Below are 19,932 nucleotides of genomic sequence, written 5' to 3'. Positions count from 1 at the left end.
GCAGGACAGGAACTACAAAGACAGTTCTCACGGGCTCAACAAAAGACTGGAAAAATGTGGCCCGGTCAGATGAATCTCAATTTGTGGTGAGACATTGGGATGGTAGGATCAGAATTTGGAGTAAACATAAGAATGTGCCTTGTATTGGTGTAATGATGTGGGGGATATTTTCTTGACATCACAGCCTGCCTGAACATTGTTGATGACTGCATCTATCCCTGTGTCGCCACAGTATGCCCATCTCCCGATGGCTGCTTCACTGTAAAATCGAATTCGTTCCCAGAACTCAAAAAAATTGAGGAAACTCGTTGCCTCAAAAAAACTGAATAAAGCTTAGCTAAAAATGACTAAATTAGGACAACTTGTTTATTTTGAGTACTCCGTACAAGCTCATATGTTCCCAGAACTCAAAAGAAATTGGATCAAGTTTACGTAAGATGACCAAGTTAGGGCAACTTACTCATTTTGAGTACACTGTAAAGCCTTGTGAGTTCCCAGAACTCAAAAAAATTAAGGAAACTCATTGCCTCAAAAAAAACTAAGTAAAGCTTACTTAAGATGACTAATATTTCAAGTCTGCAGTATTGAAATTACTGTCAGAAAACAGACAAAATGCAAACAAATTAATTGTACTGGACAAAAGCACAAATAATACTGGAACACTCACGCTAAAAGTTTCTTGTGGAGAGACTGGACCTTTGGTGACATTTTAAGGATGTCAAGCTCAAGAAACAGCTTCTGAAATGCCTCAAACGTATATTTCAGTTTCAGTGGGTAACTTAAGTTGACAGCATAGATGACACCCATGAGGAGGAGGCAAGCGTTTGTCACACTTCCGCAGTCCTCCAGAATTTCTGTCCCCTCAATGATGACCGACACGTTCACAGGATCTTGGTTTTCCTGTGCCACATTGGGATGGATTACGATGATCTTCATCATGTGATTACTGCAGTCCTCTTTCAATGCTTCTTGGCTGACGTCCTCCTGTGAAAACAAACAAACCACAATTAGAAATAACTAGAATAGATTCCAAGTAAAAGAAAAGGTTAAGAGAAAAAAAATGTAAAAATAAAAAAGAGGTATACTCAATTTAGTATACTCAAATCAAACAATATTCATATGGCACTTTTCATACGTAAAGTTACAGAACGTGCTTCACAGAGGCTGACCCTGAGACAAAGAAAATCCCTTTTGGGGGCCATCCAGCCTGGAGCTGTCCATGGGACGGCACGCGTGTTGGTAGACCAGAACCATTAAATCATTAAAATAGGTTATAAAGGTATAATCAAATTAAATACTCTTTTGCTCATAAAATAAAGTTAATAAGTGATCGTTAAATAGTCAGAAAAAAACCAGACAAAAGGCAAGTTAAAGTTTAAGGCAGATAAGATAAAGATTAAATATGATTTAAAAAATAAAGGGTAAGAGCATAAAGATTTAAGAAATTAGTTAAAAGCCTGATTGAAAATATTAATCTTGAGTCTTTTTTAAAAAACATCACGAGTGTAGAGAATCTTTGACCTTCAATATATCATCACAAGTGAAGACCAGATTATAAGGTTAGACAATTTTAATACAGTCATTATGATCATCAGATACCTGATGGTCTTTGATCAGCTCCTCTCCACTCTCTCCAAGATACTCAACTAAGCAACGAATGATAATGTCCCTTCTGCCATCGACATGATGCTATTAAACCCAAAAAGAAAATTTATTGCAGAAAATACACAACATAACATATGTAACATACATACATAACAGCACATACAGATGTAAACAGAAAGTTACCCATGGAGAATGTAAGCCTGCAGCTACATTCTAACGTTGTGAAGTGTACAACTTAACATGAATTTCTCAACGATGTGTGTTAAGACAAGAGTCCAGTGCATGTCATAATCTGTGGGTCCAGAAACTGTCTCTGCCCAGTGAGGAAAGTTTTCTGCCTCATCACTGGACATGCAAATGAATTTTTTGCAACATCCTATCACAATATTAACCAGTCAAGGACAGGAATTCCCACACACAAGAGTAATATTTTGGGAAATAATTGTATTGGAGTCTATGGGCAGCAGGAAGGGATCTCGCTGCACTCAGAGGGTCACTTTGAAAATTCTGTAAATTTCTCTGCTTTTGAGCGCATATTAAGGGAGAGATGACAGGTTTGTATACACTTGTAGAGACAATCATGTGCATAAATTGTTAATTGTGGCCACAGTGTCAGGATCAGGAGAACAGTTTCAGCCAACACAGACACTGATCAGAATAAAGGACAAGTTCAGTATTTTACACTTAAAGCCCTGTTTTCAGTTTATGATGAAATCGAACGATTTTGATTGAAATTTGGACACATGCTGCTGGCCCGAGCTTTTTTGGTTTCTGTGGTAGCACACCCCCATCTCCACAATGGCTTCATAGGTGCACTGGAACAATCCTTCCTAAAACGCATAAAACTGTCGTTTACAAAGACGTGAAACTCACCGAGTGGTCAGAAGTGTTCACTGATATGTTCACACAAAAATCGCTGCAAAAGATACTTTCCAACTGGTTTTTATTGTAGTTTTTGTCCAACTCCATTGACTTGTATTAGATGTGCTGTGATGTACGGTATTAGTCCGCCGCTATTCCATTCTATTATTCAAGCTCTCGGCGGAAGAATGTACAGGTGTAAGGCGTTTGAAAAAATAGGTCCAGTTTTACAACAAATGGTAAAACACCTGTTGGAAAGCATTTTTGCAACGATTTGTGTGTGAACATATCAGTGAACACCCCTGACCACTCGGTGAGTTTCACGTCTTTGTATGAAGCCATTGTGGAGGTGGGGGTGTGCTACCACAGAAACCAAAAAAGCTCCGGCCAGCAGCATGTGTCCAAATTTCAATCAAAATCGTTCGATTTCATCATAAACAATCTGAAAACAAAGCTTTAAGTTTAAAATAACAAACTTGTCCTTTAAATAAGAGTGATACATTCTCAGTGTGTATGACCTCATCTTTTCCATTAGATTATGTAATTAAAATAATTTAAAATTTTACCTTATTGAGTGAGTCCAACATTGGTTTTATTTTGGTCCCTGCAGTCCCGCCCTTCCTTCGAAATATCTCCAGGAGTTTGGTGGTGTACCCGTCCAATCTGGACAAAAACGTTCGCTCCAGATGGATTGTGGTTATTCGCTTAAACTCCTCTTTGATCTGAAATGAGAGATAAAACACAAAATCATGTCAAAGATGACTCATGAGATCTCACATACACTTAGTTGCTGCATGAACAAGAACTGGATTTACCTGATTTTCACAGAACAGAGAAGGCCACCTCTCTAAGAGGTCTTGGATTGCGGGGCAATCCTTGACAACCTCTTTTCTTCTCATAGCGAAAGACTTCTCCATTTTCTCATTAATTGCCCTCTCATTGTTCTTCTTCTTCATTTCCTTCAGCAAATCTAGTCTCTCCATCTCTAAGGTTTCCTCAGTCTCACCGAATGGCAGTGGTGGCAGATAGTTGACTTCAGCTTTTTTGGCCCTTTTAAAGCCTTTAAGTGAACCCTCTTCACTGGAGCATCGTCTCTTCAGTGTGTTCACCTCGAGCTCTGGAATGGCTAATTGGCGACCTCTTAACTTTGCCCTGTAGTTGCCCATTTTATACTTTATCCTCTGTTGCCAACCATATAGGCCATTAAAAGACCCTGGCTCTTTGAGGCATGGGTATTTTGCTACCAAGGCTTCAGCAACAGCTAAAATCTGGACACCAGTTGGATATGCTGTGAAGCCAAATATAGTCTCTGCAAGCTTCTCAAGAATGCTACTAGTTACGCTTGGGTTGTTCAAAAGTGTGCCATCATTTTCATAAGCTTGCTTTCCTGCTTCCAGTGCAAGGTCTATATCATAAGAGAAGTCTGGTATTTCAAACTTAAATGGCCATGGCTTAGACCTGTAGGATGGTCCACTCTCATCTGGGGAGGACAACAGGATTGTGTCGCATACAGATGAGGAGCTTGCTTCTGTAGATAGTGGAACTGGAGATTCGACTTCTGACATGTCCACAGTAGTGAGACTTAAGATTACTGGTTCAGTTTTTACTACTTTGAGGTTAGCTTTATCTTGTACTTCCTCAATCGAGGTCAAAGTGAAGAACTGACCATCGAAATCCATGTCCTGGTACATAACAGTGAATGGTCCTGTAATATCAAATGTCTCTCGAAGAACATCATTGAGGTCCTGAAGTGTGCTTGGGATGCCTGCAGGTAAAAGTAGTTTGTGGACATCATCCTCCCCAAAAATTATCCGCAGTTTCGCTGAGGGTGCCATATCAACAGGAAGAAGCTGCAACAACAGAAGAGAAATACAGACATTTATTCACAAGCTTCTCTCCTCACATTTCAAAAAGATAGGCAAATGTGGTGCTTTAAAGTTGTCAGGCGTCTTCCTGCAAGGGTGTATGAAGCCAAAGGATAAAAATCTTTAAGCTCTCTTTGCTCAAGTAACTGCACACTCACTGTGTTCTCCAGCTCATAACTCCTCAGGTGTTCATTGTACCATGTATTTTGTTGTCTCACGAAAAAAGTCAGTTTGTTACAAATCACCATTATCTGTAACACTTCAGAAAAGTCAGGCAGTCCTGCAGTGGAACCACAACACAACAACATTCCCACTGCATAGTTGGTGCCTAAACTGCACACATTATTGGCAACATGCACAGCTGTAACAGCAGGGAATCTGCATTTCACCAGGTCTTTTAGATCATCCTTAAGCACATCTAAAGAGACCTCTGTTGTTTTTGTGACTGCAAGTGATGGTTTGACAGAATGTGATTGATGATATGCAACCATGAGCTGGTGCTTATTTGCAAGAGACAGCAAAATATTCCTGAAACAACCAGTGTGTCTTACCACCTTCTTGAAAAAGCTGTGTTTGGCCTCGAATCTCATTGTCCAGAGGGCAGCTAGGGGGCCAAATTCCCGAATGAGCTGAGGATAGTGCTCAAGGAAATGGTGCTTGGGAATGAGCTTATGTTGGGGGGAAACATCAAGGAATCTGCTTCGGTGTTCTGAAATGATGCTGTCAAGATAGCAAATGCTTTCTTCAGTATGGACTCGAGACATGACAAGGTCCACAATGTCTTTCAGTGTCATCAGCATCTGCCATACAGGCTCTTGTTGGGGTACTTTTAAACCTATAATCAGAGGCAAAAGACGTAATAAGCACCAATTTTCATGTGCGTTGCCCCCTACTGATTTTCGAGTCGAAAAGTTAGCAGGAATGAGATGAGGGCGATTTGTTTTATCACTCCACTTGTATGGGAAATTGGAAATGGCATCATTCAGTTCCATGAGAGAAAAATATTTTTTCTTGATCAAGTTATCAAATGCCAAAGCCAGTTCCACTGGAACAATGCCCTCCAGCAGATCATGTAAAACATCTGGAGGGTAACCAGATGTAACATGAAAATGCTCAAGTTTTTCTGACAATGCACACTGTTTTTTTACACCATAACAATGAGGGTGATCTGGACTAGACACAGCTGTCTGTACATGCAGTGTATGTTGATCTTTGGTTCTTTGATGAAAAGACCCAGATCTCACTTCATTGGACTGAAACTTGGATCGCTCCCCAACACAAAACCGGCAGATGTATGACCCTGCAAAGCTTTCGACAAATCCTGCCACAGAGTGCGCCCCCAAATTATCTGCCACCACACTGACCACAGTCCCTTTAATGGCTTTCCCTAACGCTGGAACAAAAAGACCATCTTTCTCTAAGCTTTGGATATCTGTTAACAGTGGCTCTAAAACTCGCTGGAATCCAAACTGCTTGGTGTCTTCAGCCTTACACAGAATTGCAAGGTAGATTGATGTCAATGTGGAACGTAACTGCACCGGAATGTTTCCCAACACCCAATAGACAGCTGTGACTTTGTGCTTTTTTCGAGATGTCCCAAGAGGATTACATACCTCAAAGTCATCAATGTACAGGATGAGACTCACTCTGTTCTCCTCTACAGAGAAAAACTTGTTGTTTTGATAGTGAGATCCATCACGAAATGTCTGGTACTTAAAGTCATTTTCAGTTTTTTTTTCACCTTCAAATGTGTTTTCTTGAAAAGACTTACTTAGGACCTGCACCAAGGAGGGCAATATTGGGACATACTGGAAGGTTTTGCCCTTTTTTTTATCAAGTATGTGTTCTTCTGGTTCAACAACTGAAAAATGCTTCTTCATAAATTCTCTTCTCTTGTAATAAGTTGTGAAAGGGCCACCTGTCCCCAAGGCAGTACTTATAGGGTGTGTCTCACAAAGATTTTTCACTAAATCTGAGATAATGGCTGGATCCAGATCACAGTTATGGGTTTTCAAAGTGGACACCACCACATCTCTTAAAAGTGGACCAGATGCAGAGGTGGATATAAACTGAAGCTCATCTACCATTTCATCAATGCATTTGTTTGGGACATTGAACATGCTTTCTAACTTTAAAAATAGATGGCCAAATTTCTCTTTTATATCTTGAGACAACTCCTGTGGTTCCCCATCCCAAAGCTCTAAGCTCTCTTCCACATAGGTCTCATCCTGAGCAAACATGGGTTCATTAGGTTTGCTTTTTAATACTTCAGTTTTAAAATCCTCAAGGGTGTGTGACTGGTGTTTTCTGTGTCTATGTGTAGCAAAGGTGGAATAAATATTTGTACTGAAGTTGCAGTCTTTGAAGACACATGCAACTACTTCAAACTTCCTTAAGTGGTTGTTAAGATGCTCAAAATACTGCTTCTCTGAATTAAAAAAAACAGAGCAGCAAAGTAGACAAGTAAATGAAAGAGGTCCACTTTGTGTGACCATCTTCACATGGTGTCGAGACAAATGGGTCTTAAGGGCATTAAATGTTTTAAACGAGCAAGGGCAATCAGTGTGAAGACAAGGGACTGACTGGCTGCGACCACCATTTCCATGCTTTAGTCTGTAGTGTTTTAACAATCCCAACCTCTTCTCTGACTCAAAGCTACATATCTTACACATCCATCTCATGTTGTGGCACCTTAGACAGACAAATTATGTGACAAGTTAAACCTAATCGTTACTAATTTGATCTTACCTTGTGGAGTTCAAATTAGCAGTCAGAAGGTCCTATGTTCTGTAAAAAAAAAAAAAAAAGAAAAAAAAAGAAAAAAGGTTATCTATATGCTTTTCAACTAATTTCTACTAACTCAAGGATGCACACTGATATTATTATTATTTTTTTTACATATGTTAGTTCGGTGGCAAATTTAAAACAGGTCAATATGAAGACTTGAGTGAAATCGAGTGCGTATATCGTTTTTTGTTTTGTTATTTTTCAAAATACACCTCATGGCAGCTGTGCAGCAATTATTTTAAACTGGACCGTGGTCGTTTTATTCACAAAGACGTTAGTTAAGGCAGCAGGCGTGTGTTGTTTAGGTGGCCATCTAAGCTGTAAAGTGCTGTGGGAAATTCTGGACATACCTCCTGCCAGGAAAGTTAGTCAGCAAGTCTAGCAGGAAAATACACTATTTGCTAGCGCAGCTTCTTTCAGTGCGGAGAAACTGACTTAAGTAGGTGAGCCAACAGGAACGTACAAAGTTTGTTCCGCTAAAACTTACATTCATGGTTCTACTTCTTCCCATTTCCGTCAAGTCTGCCAACCGTCGAAATGTGAACCATGGTATGTCTGAAGAAAGACCGCTCAAATGTGGGGAGGGGCTTTGACGTCATGCTCCGAATGCAGAGAAGGTGGCCATATTCACTGATGTCACTCCATTACATTTTACTTGGAAATATCAACTAATTAAGCCAATGAATTGGTTTAGTGAATATTACTTGGATCGAATGATTCAATTTACATACAAAACTGAGGACACATAATTACAAACAATCCTCAAGTAATGCACTACAAGAAAAACTGCTATTTTAAAGTAATAGCACTGAATTTGTATTTTTTTGTAAAATTTATATAGCTAATTGAAATAATAATTACAGGGCCAAAAAAACATTTTTTTCAGTGTACTGACAAACATTTCATGTTCAACTAAATGAAAAACAATTCGTGGTAACCTGAATATGATTAAAAATAATTAACAACACTTTTTGTAAGGATGTTAAAATCAGACCAACTTTTATTTTCAAACACAACAAAGTATAACAGCCAACATACTGGACACTGTTCTGCTGAACAACAAACAATTATATTGCCATCACTGTTATAATCTTACAATGAAACAAAGTCGCAGATGTAGTTATTCTGAAAATAAGTTTAGGCCTACCACAACTTTGTTTTGTACTTACATTACTTATATAATCAAAATAAAAATATGTGTTGTTCTGTCACAAGTGCAGTCTCTAATTTAAACAACACATTTGTTTTGCATTCCAACACATGAGCTGGAATGTTGTAATATTTTAAGGATGGCTTGTTTCCAGTCCAGGCATTACTGCCTGAATGACTATCATGGATCGAGGTGATCCAAATGTAGGTGCAGAAGAAAGTCTTTAACTTCCCTTAAGTACAGTGGCAGTGGATGTGGGTTGGAGATGCAGTGAGCTTGAACCTGCAGGCGACCATCTTCACTGACCACACCATCTGTGACGGAGGACTCATCTCTCCTGGTGTCCTACAAGCAAACAATCATATTTTTTGGAACATGAACTTAATTGCTTTCTTAAAACATTTTTTTCTGCATTTGGTATAAAACAGACTCCAATTTGGACAATCTCAGGCTCCTTCCCCACTGGAGAGGTGACATTCAATGTCCCAATTGTCAATCTGGATAGCCGTGACCACCACCCAACACACAATAATGTCATGAAAGCATCATTTTAATATAAATGTCACTGACAGTTGCTAATATATTGGGAAACCAAAATACTTACCACTGAGTTGATGTCTTTCTGTCCAACAGCAGGAGTGCTGGTCCCGAGCCTCAAAGACAGAAGCAAGCAGAGGGAGAAAAAAAACAGAACATTTTTCAGAAACCGATTTGATCCTTAATGGCTGTGCAATCATTGTCACAGAGTTTGCTTATGTTGTTAAATAAAGGCTAGATTTGACATTAATAGATGCCACAGATGTTCAAGGTGCCACAAAGCATGAAAAAAATGGACATCTCAGAAAACGTCGGGGCATTTTTGCAAATATGTGATGTCTTGATAAATCGAGCAGATATTTGAACTTTCGACAGCTACATTCTCGCCTGAAAATATCTTAAAAGTTGATTTTGTGACCCAGAAAAAGCAATAAGTTTTTTAGCCGCGCTCCTCCGCCATTGGCGAGCTTACAAGTACGCACAGGCTCCGACAACCATGGCCGACATATGCGATCCTCCTTTCCCCTAGATTACCCTTTCTGGGTCACAAAATAACCTTTTAAGATATTTTCAGTGGAGAATGTAGCTGTGTAATGCTCAAATATCTACTTAATTTATCAAAATATCACATATTTGCAAAAGCGCTTCCACGTTTTCGGAGAGCTCTGTTATCCACCAGCGCGATAGCTGACCGGGAGGTCAAGGCTTGATAAGAGTCCGCAAGCACAGCTAACTCTTGGCTTATTGTTTTCAAACCCCCCCCCGAAGAATTTTGTCTGGGCTCTTATCTCACTTTTTTTATTTCAAACAATCAACAGAAAATTTCACAGACATATTTTTATATAAGGTTTTTAAGGCTGTGGTGTTAATTTTTAAGTAACATGAGCCCAGCCGCAGCAGCAACGCTAGGCTAACACTAACTAGCTAGCTAGCACGATTATAAACCTGGTGCTAAACTAAGAGAAGCCACAAAATCAGTTTGAATAAGAGTAAACATTTACTCACCAAGTCAGTGTATCAGGTAAAGATCCACAGCAATGACAACAATAATCCCTTGAGCTGACGCTTTTCTAGGTTTGCTCAACATATTCCATAAAAAATGCTGGCACCATGAACATGCGGACTGATCCGTGCTAGGGAGGAGGACGGTAGTGACGTGGCATTTTCAAAACACATCTTTCATCCTTCCACACTGAGAAGAAAAACTTCCATCTTACTTAGTTTTTCTAAGTTAAGACAACTCAAATAAATTGAGTTTATCAGCGTTTTTGCATAAAATGTACTGGTAAAACTTATTTAAATCGAGTTCTAATAACAAATTGATAAAAAAAACTGAGTTCAGCCTATTTAATATTTTTAATTAAACACAATATTACATTTTACAGTGTACTTTTAAATCACTATGGAGCACCAGCATTTCTGTAGAGGACAGAACCACCTGCTTTAATCTACCATGATGCTCTGTGTTATGTTGCCATGGCAATATGAAAAAAACTGAGTTCAGCCTATTTAATATTTTTAATTAAACACAATATTACATTTTACAGTGTACTTTTAAATCACTATGGAACACCAGCATTTCTGTAGCGGACAGAACCACCTGCTTTAATCTACCATGATGCTCTGTGTTATGTTGTCATGGCAATATGAAGTCAAATAAATACAAATTCATAAAATGCACATTTGAAGGAGGACAAGAAGACAGGCAACTGGAAGAGCTTTTGAAGCAGGAAAACTTTTCTGGATTACTCTTAATTTAACTGGAAATTTTGCGAATACAAGTCAAGGAGGAAACAAGGAGGCAGGTTGGATTATATTTGAGGACAGGACGCACGAAGGAGAAGCATGAGGAGAGAGGAAACAGCAGAGCGATGGTGCAGGGCTAATCGTGGGTCAAGTCGAAGAAGCAAGCATCAAAACTGTGAGTAAACATAACACATAAAGACTTAAAAATTACTGTGCTGATTAAGGAAACATTAAATTTGGTTAGTTTGGGGTCTGCAGCTTCAGGTTTGTGGGTTCAGTTGGTCTCAAAATTGAGGAAAGACAAAAAATTTTCTTTTGAAAGGTTGTTGGAGGATTTTTACTGTAAGAAATATCTGGGTGTGCAACTGCTTTTATTTAAAAAAAAGTTGCATTTTATTTAGTCACATTGGAAAGGGAAAATTGGAGGATCGGGACAATAATGTGGCCAGATTTACTGTTTCCTTAATCAGAACAATAATTTTGATCTGAACTAGAAATTTTGAAATGGGTTATTTTCTTTCTTCTCTACTGATCACTGTGTGATCGGTTGAGTGACTTGTCAGTCTACATTTATGTTAAAGGTAATTTTAAAAAATGCAGTTTATTCGTAATTTTGTAGAAAAGTTATGAGCTGTCTTGCTGCAGAGAAAGTGGAATCTGTCATCCTTGAAAAGCTCCCAAGATTGGCAGCTGGCAGGTTGAATGATGCTCTGCCTCTGTGGTCAAGTACAGACATAGGCCTTAAGCAACCATGAGCCACTGATAAGCGTGACAGATTAGGAAACATGCATACAGTTCATTAGTTAGACTCCTATGAGCCACTAATAGGAGAAAATGAGCACGCAATAAAGTGGACTTGTTAGGGAGAGATTGCCATCAGAGTTAAACACTCCAACTCAATTTTGACGACAAACGCGGCTAAAAAAATGAGCGTTTTGTTGACACTGATGACAAAATCCTGGTCAGATACAGACAGACACATGCATACAACACACACTACTGCTCAAAAGTTTGTGGTCAGACTGAAACAGTCGTCTTTTAATTAATAACTTACATTTACTTTAACATAATATTACAGGAAAATGATCAGAAATGTTTTCACAGATGTGTGTTCAATGAATCATTTAAGTTAAATCACCCATGATGCATTAGGAAATGTCTACACACTTATACATGGGCCCATTTTTAGTAACCATCACTGCTGTGTGGACTGATCACATGGTTATAAACCAGGTGAAAATTGCCTTCAAACTTTTGAGCTGTAGTGTAGATTGCAATGATAAAGTATAGTTATCTATTACAGAAGAATATATAGAAGTATGAGGACAGGGAGACACTGTAAAAAAGTTATGAGCTGTCTTGCTGCAGAGAAAGTGGAGTCTGTCATCCTTGAAAAGCTCCCAAGATTGGCAGCTGGCAGGTTGAATGATGCTCTGCCTCTGTGGTCAAGTACAGACATAGGCCTTAAGCAACCATGAGCCACTGATAAGCGTGACAGATTAGGAAACATGCATACAGTTCATTAGTTAGACTCCTATGAGCCACTAATAGGAGAAAATGAGCACGCAATAAAGTGGACTTGTTAGGGAGAGATTGCCATCAGAGTTAAACACTCCAACTCAATTTTTGATCACAAACACGGCTAAAAAAATGAGCGTTTTGTTGACACTGATGACAAAATCCTGGTCAGATACAGACAGACACATGCATACAACACACACTACTGCTCAAAAGTTTGTGGTCAGACTGAAACAGTCGTCTTTTAATTAATAACTTACATTTACTTTAACATAATATTACACAAAGCTTACCAGTAATGTTTTCACACATGTGTGTTTAATGAATCATTTAAGTTAAATCACCCATGATGCATTAGGAAATGTCTACACACTTATACATGGGCCCATTTTTAGTAACCATCACTGCTGTGTGGACCGATCACATGGTTATAAACCAGGTGAAAATTGACTTCAAACTTTTGAGCTGTAGTGTAGATTGCAATGATAGTGTATAGTTATCTATTACAGAAGAATATATAGAAGTATGAGGACAGGGACACACTGTAAAAAAGTTATGAGCTGTCTTGCTGCAGAGAAAGTGGAGTCTGTCATCCTTGAAAAGCTCCCAAGATAGGCAGCTGGCAGGTTGAATGATGCTCTGCCTCTGTGGTCAAGTACAGACATAGGCCTTAAGCAACCATGAGCCACTGATAAGCGTGACAGATTAGGAAACATGCATACAGTTCATTAGTTAGACTCCTATGAGCCACTAATAGGAGAAAATGAGCACGCAATAAAGTGGACTTGTTAGGGAGAGATTGCCATCAGAGTTAAACACTCCAACTCAATTTTTGATCACAAACGCGGCTAAAAAAATGAGCGTTTTGTTGACACTGATGACAAAATCCTGGTCAGATACAGACAGACACATGCATACAACACACACTACTGCTCAAAAGTTTGTGGTCAGACTGAAACAGTCGTCTTTTAATTAATAACTTACATTTACTTTAACATAATATTACACAAAGCTTATCAGTAATGTTTTCACAGATGTGTGTTTAATGAATCATTTAAGTTAAATCACCCATGATGCATTAGGAAATGTCTACACACTTATACATGGGCCCATTTTTAGTAACCATCACTGCTGTGTGGACTGATCACATGGTTATAAACCAGGTGAAAATTGACTTCAAACTTTTGAGCTGTAGTGTAGATTGCAATGATAAAGTATAGTTATCTATTACAGAAGAATATATAGAAGTATAAGGACAGGGAGACACTGTAAAAAAGTTATGAGCTGTCTTGCTGCAGAGAAAGTGGAGTCTGTCATCCTTGAAAAGCTCCCAAAATAGGCAGCTGGCAGGTTGAATGATGCTCTGCCTCTGTGGTCAAGTACAGACATAGGCCTTAAGCAACCATGAGCCACTGATAAGCGTGACAGATTAGGAAACATGCATACAGTTCATTAGTTAGACTCCTATGAGCCACTAATAGGAGAAAATGAGCACGCAATAAAGTGGACTTGTTAGGGAGAGATTGCCATCAGAGTTAAACACTCCAACTCAAATTTGACGACAAACGCGGCTAAAAAAAATGAGCGTTTTGTTGACACTGATGACAAAATCCTGGTCAGATACAGACAGACACATGCATACAACACACACTACTGCTCAAAAGTTTGTGGTCAGACTGAAACAGTCGTCTTTTAATTAATAACTTACATTTACTTTAACATAATATTACACAAAGCTTACCAGTAATGTTTTCACACATGTGTGTTTAATGAATCATTTAAGTTAAATCACCCATGATGCATTAGGAAATGTCTACACACTTATACATGGGCCCATTTTTAGTAACCATCACTGCTGTGAGGACCGATCACATGGTTATAAACCAGGTGAAAATTGCCTTCAAACTTTTGAGCTGTAGTGTAGATTGCAATGATAAAGTATAGTTATCTATTACAGAAGAATATATAGAAGTATGAGGACAGGGAGACACTGTAAAAAAGTTATGAGCTGTCTTGCTGCAGAGAAAGTGGAGTCTGTCATCCTTGAAAAGCTCCCAAGATAGGCAGCTGGCAGGTTGAATGATGCTCTGCCTCTGTGGTCAAGTACAGACATAGGCCTTAAGCAACCATGAGCCACTGATAAGTGTGACAGATTAGGAAACATGCATACAGTTCATTAGTTAGACTCCTATGAACCACTAATAGGAGAAAATGAGCACGCAATAAAGTGGACTTGTTAGGGAGAGATTGCCATCAGTGTTAAAACACTCCAACTCAATTTTTGATGATAGAAACAGCTAAAAAATGAGCGTTTTGTTGACACTGATGACAAAATCCTGATCAGATACAGACAGACACATGCATACAACACACACTACTGCTCAAAAGTTTGTGGTCAGATTCAAACAGTCGTCTTTTAATTAATAACTTACATTTACTTTAACATAATATTACACAAAGCTTACCAGTAATGTTTTCACAGATGTGTGTTTAATGAATCATTTAAGTTAAATCACCCATGATGCATTAGGAAATGTCTACACACTTATACATGGGCCCATTTTTAGTAACCATCACTCCTGTGTGGACAGATCACATGGTTATAAACCAGGTGAAAATTGACTTCAAACGTTTGAGCTGTAGTGTAGATTGCAATGATAGTGTATAGTTATCTATTACAGAAGAATATATAGAAGTCTGAGGACAGGGAGACACTGTAAAAAAGTTATGAGCTGTCTTGCTGCAGAGAAAGTGGAGTCTGTCATCCTTGAAAAGCTCCCAAGATAGGCAGCTGGCAGGTTGAATGATGCTCTGCCTCTGTGGTCAAGTACAGACATAGGCCTTAAGCAACCATGAGCCACTGATAAGTGTGACAGATTAGGAAACATGCATACAGTTCATTAGTTAGACTCCTATGAACCACTAATAGGAGAAAATGAGCACGCAATAAAGTGGACTTGTTAGGGAGAGATTGCCATCAGTGTTAAAACACTCCAACTCAATTTTTGATCACAAACGCAGCTAAAAAATTGAGCGTTTTGTTGACACTGATGACAAAATCCTGGTCAGATACAGACAGACACATGCATACAACACACACTACTGCTCAAAAGTTTGTGGTCAGATTCAAACTGTCGTCTTTTTAATTAATAATTTACATTTACTTTTAACATAACGTTACATGAAAATGATCAGAAATGTTTTCACAGATGTGTGTTTAATGAATCATTTATGTTAAATCACCCATGATGCATTAGGAAATGTCTACACACTTATACATGGGCCCATTTTTAGTAACCATCACTGCTGTGTGGACTGATCACATGGTTATAAACCAGGTGAAAATTGACTTCAAACTTTTGAGCTGTAGTGTAGATTGCAATGATAGTGTATAGTTATCTATTAAAGAAGAATATATAGAAGTATGAGGACAGGGAGACACTGTAAAAAAGTTATGAGCTGTCTTGCTGCAGAGAAAGTGGAGTCTGTCATCCTTGAAAAGCTCCCAAGATAGGCAGCTGGCAGGTTGAATGATGCTCTGCCTCTGTGGTCAAGTACAGACATAGGCCTTAAGCAACCATGAGCCACTGATAAGCGTGACAGATTAGGAAACATGCATACAGTTCATTAGTTAGACTCCTATGAGCCACTAATAGGAGAAAATGAGCACGCAATAAAGTGGACTTGTTAGGGAGAGATTGCCATCAGAGTTAAACACTCCAACTCAATTTTGATCGACAAACGCGGCTAAAAAAATGAGCGTTTTGTTGACACTGATGACAAAATCCTGGTCAGATACAGACAGACACATGCATACAACACACACTACTGCTCAAAAGTTTGTGGTCAGACTGAAACAGTCGTCTTTTAATTAATAACTTACATTTACTTTAACATAATATTACACAAAGCTTATCAGTAATGTTTTCACACATGTGTGTTTAATGAATCATTTAAGTTAAATCACCCATGATGCATTAGGAAATGTCTACACACTTATACATGGGCCCATTTTTAGTAACCATCACTGCTGTGTGGACCGATCACATGGTTATAAACCAGGTGAAAATTGACTTCAAACTTTTGAGCTGTAGTGTAGATTGCAATGATAGTGTATAGTTATCTATTACAGAAGAATATATAGAAGTATGAGGACAGGGAGACACTGTAAAAAAGTTATGAGCTGTCTTGCTGCAGAGAAAGTGGAGTCTGTCATCCTTGAAAAGCTCCCAAGATAGGCAGCTGGCAGGTTGAATGATGCTCTGCCTCTGTGGTCAAGTACAGACATAGGCCTTAAGCAACCATGAGCCACTGATAAGCGTGACAGATTAGGAAACATGCATACAGTTCATTAGTTAGACTCCTATGAGCCACTAATAGGAGAAAATGAGCACGCAATAAAGTGGACTTGTTAGGGAGAGATTGCCATCAGAGTTAAACACTCCAACTCAATTTTTGATCACAAACGCGGCTAAAAAAATGAGCGTTTTGTTGACACTGATGACAAAATCCTGGTCAGATACAGACAGACACATGCATACAACACACACTACTGCTCAAAAGTTTGTGGTCAGACTGAAACAGTCGTCTTTTAATTAATAACTTACATTTACTTTAACATAATATTACACAAAGCTTATCAGTAATGTTTTCACACATGTGTGTTTAATGAATCATTTAAGTTAAATCACCCATGATGCATTAGGAAATGTCTACACACTTATACATGGGCCCATTTTTAGTAACCATCACTGCTGTGTGGACCGATCACATGGTTATAAACCAGGTGAAAATTGACTTCAAACTTTTGAGCTGTAGTGTAGATTGCAATGATAAAGTATAGTTATCTATTACAGAAGAATATATAGAAGTATGAGGACAGGGAGACACTGTAAAAAAGTTATGAGCTGTCTTGCTGCAGAGAAAGTGGAGTCTGTCATCCTTGAAAAGCTCCCAAGATAGGCAGCTGGCAGGTTGAATGATGCTCTGCCTCTGTGGTCAAGTACAGACATAGGCCTTAAGCAACCATGAGCCACTGATAAGTGTGACAGATTAGGAAACATGCATACAGTTCATTAGTTAGACTCCTATGAACCACTAATAGGAGAAAATGAGCACGCAATAAAGTGGACTTGTTAGGGAGAGATTGCCATCAGAGTTAAAACACTCCAACTCAATTTTGATGACAGAAACAGCTAAAAAAATGAGCGTTTTGTTGACACTGATGACAAAATCCTGGTCAGATACAGACAGACACATGCATACAACACACACTACTGCTCAAAAGTTTGTGGTCAGACTGAAACAGTCGTCTTTTAATTAATAACTTACATTTACTTTAACATAATATTACACAAAGCTTATCAGTAATGTTTTCACAGATGTGTGTTTAATGAATCATTTAAGTTAAATCACCCATGATGCATTAGGAAATGTCTACACACTTATACATGGGCCCATTTTTAGTAACCATCACTGCTGTGTGGACCGATCACATGGTTATAAACCAGGTGAAAATTGACTTCAAACTTTTGAGCTGTAGTGTAGATTGCAATGATAGTGTATAGTTATCTATTACAGAAGAATATATAGAAGTATAAGGACAGGGAGACACTGTAAAAAAGTTATGAGCTGTCTTGCTGCAGAGAAAGTGGAGTCTGTCATCCTTGAAAAGCTCCCAAGATAGGCAGCTGGCAGGTTGAATGATGCTCTGCCTCTGTGGTCAAGTACAGACATAGGCCTTAAGCAACCATGAGCCACTGATAAGCGTGACAGATTAGGAAACATGCATACAGTTCATTAGTTAGACTCCTATGAGCCACTAATAGGAGAAAATGAGCACGCAATAAAGTGGACTTGTTAGGGAGAGATTGCCATCAGAGTTAAACACTCCAACTCAATTTTTGATCACAAACGCGGCTAAAAAATGAGCGTTTTGTTGACACTGATGACAAAATCCTGGTCAGATACAGACAGACACATGCATACAACACACACTACTGCTCAAAAGTTTGTGGTCAGACTGAAACAGTCGTCTTTTAATTAATAACTTACATTTACTTTAACATAATATTACACAAAGCTTACCAGTAATGTTTTCACAGATGTGTGTTCAATGAATCATTTAAGTTAAATCACCCATGATGCATTAGGAAATGTCTACACACTTATACATGGGCCCATTTTTAGTAACCATCACTGCTGTGTGGACCGATCACATGGTTATAAACCAGGTGAAAATTGACTTCAAACTTTTGAGCTGTAGTGTAGATTGCAATGATAGTGTATAGTTATCTATTACAGAAGAATATATAGAAGTATGAGGACAGGGACACACTGTAAAAAAGTTATGAGCTGTCTTGCTGCAGAGAAAGTGGAGTCTGTCATCCTTGAAAAGCTCCCAAGATAGGCAGCTGGCAGGTTGAATGATGCTCTGCCTCTGTGGTCAAGTACAGACATAGGCCTTAAGCAACCATGAGCCACTGATAAGCGTGACAGATTAGGAAACATGCATACAGTTCATTAGTTAGACTCCTATGAGCCACTAATAGGAGAAAATGAGCACGCAATAAAGTGGACTTGTTAGGGAGAGATTGCCATCAGAGTTAAACACTCCAACTCAATTTTTGATCACAAACGCGGCTAAAAAATGAGCGTTTTGTTGACACTGATGACAAAATCCTGGTCAGATACAGACAGACACATGCATACAACACACACTACTGCTCAAAAGTTTGTGGTCAGACTGAAACAGTCGTCTTTTAATTAATAACTTACATTTACTTTAACATAATATTACACAAAGCTTATCAGTAATGTTTTCACACATGTGTGTTTAATGAATCATTTAAGTTAAATCACCCATGATGCATTAGGAAATGTCTACACACTTATACATGGGCCCATTTTTAGTAACCATCACTGCTGTGTGGACCGATCACATGGTTATAAACCAGGTGAAAATTGACTTCAAACTTTTGAGCTGTAGTGTAGATTGCAATGATAAAGTATAGTTATCTATTACAGAAGAATATATAGAAGTATAAGGACAGGGACACACTGTAAAAAAGTTATGAGCTGTCTTGCTGCAGAGAAAGTGGAGTCTGTCATCCTTGAAAAGCTCCCAAGATAGGCAGCTGGCAGGTTGAATGATGCTCTGCCTCTGTGGTCAAGTACAGACATAGGCCTTAAGCAACCATGAGCCACTGATAAGCGTGACAGATTAGGAAACATGCATACAGTTCATTAGTTAGACTCCTATGAGCCACTAATAGGAGAAAATGAGCACGCAATAAAGTGGACTTGTTAGGGAGAGATTGCCATCAGAGTTAAACACTCCAACTCAATTTTGACGACAAACGCGGCTAAAAAAATGAGCGTTTTGTTTACACTGATGACAAAATCCTGACAGCTCGTACACTTGCTTCTTCCACACATATATAAGCATTGAGCCAAATTTAGTAATGCCAACATATTAAAAGAACAATCTTTGTCTGTTATATATAATACATCTATATATACACTGTCACAGATACTTGTCTTTAAGTGAAGATTTAAGGTGATAGAAAATAGAAATAGATGCAACTTGAATCTTTACTGAAGCTCAGTGTTTGGCACAGAGTTCATTTTCACTGCTGTAATAACTAATAATGAATAATATAATATTGGCCATATTATATTTACATTACCAAAGTGAGATGACTTTAGTCTCATGAACAACATTAGCTAATTTTTATTTTATAGCTAATCTTAAATGACTGTTCAGTACAGAAATGAAGCCCAAAAATCATGTTTTACAGTTCTCAGCCTCAGATACTTATCAAATCACACAAAGCTCATGTAGAAACAAATGTACAAAATATG

General features: G+C 38.5%; 1 protein-coding gene across 1 annotated transcript; it reads right to left on the bottom strand.

Moving 5' to 3' along the window:
- Positions 1-374: 374 nt before the first annotated feature.
- LOC113035558 (uncharacterized) lies at positions 375-5,323 on the bottom strand. The gene is made up of 5 exons (XM_026191195.1): positions 4,883-5,323; positions 3,282-4,316; positions 3,033-3,188; positions 1,600-1,689; positions 375-984 (listed from the first exon to the last, which is right to left on the bottom strand). Exons 1-5 carry the CDS (start codon positions 5,321-5,323, stop codon positions 664-666), a joined length of 2,043 nt encoding a protein of 680 aa, XP_026046980.1. The 3' UTR covers positions 375-663.
- Between the last annotated feature and the right edge of the window lie 14,609 nt (positions 5,324-19,932).

Source organism: Astatotilapia calliptera, chromosome 13, assembly GCF_900246225.1.
Source record: "Astatotilapia calliptera chromosome 13, fAstCal1.2, whole genome shotgun sequence".
Classification (NCBI taxonomy): domain Eukaryota; kingdom Metazoa; phylum Chordata; class Actinopteri; order Cichliformes; family Cichlidae; genus Astatotilapia; species Astatotilapia calliptera.
The sequence above is the reverse complement of the archived record's forward strand: the minus strand, read 5'-3'. Positions and strand labels throughout refer to the sequence as shown.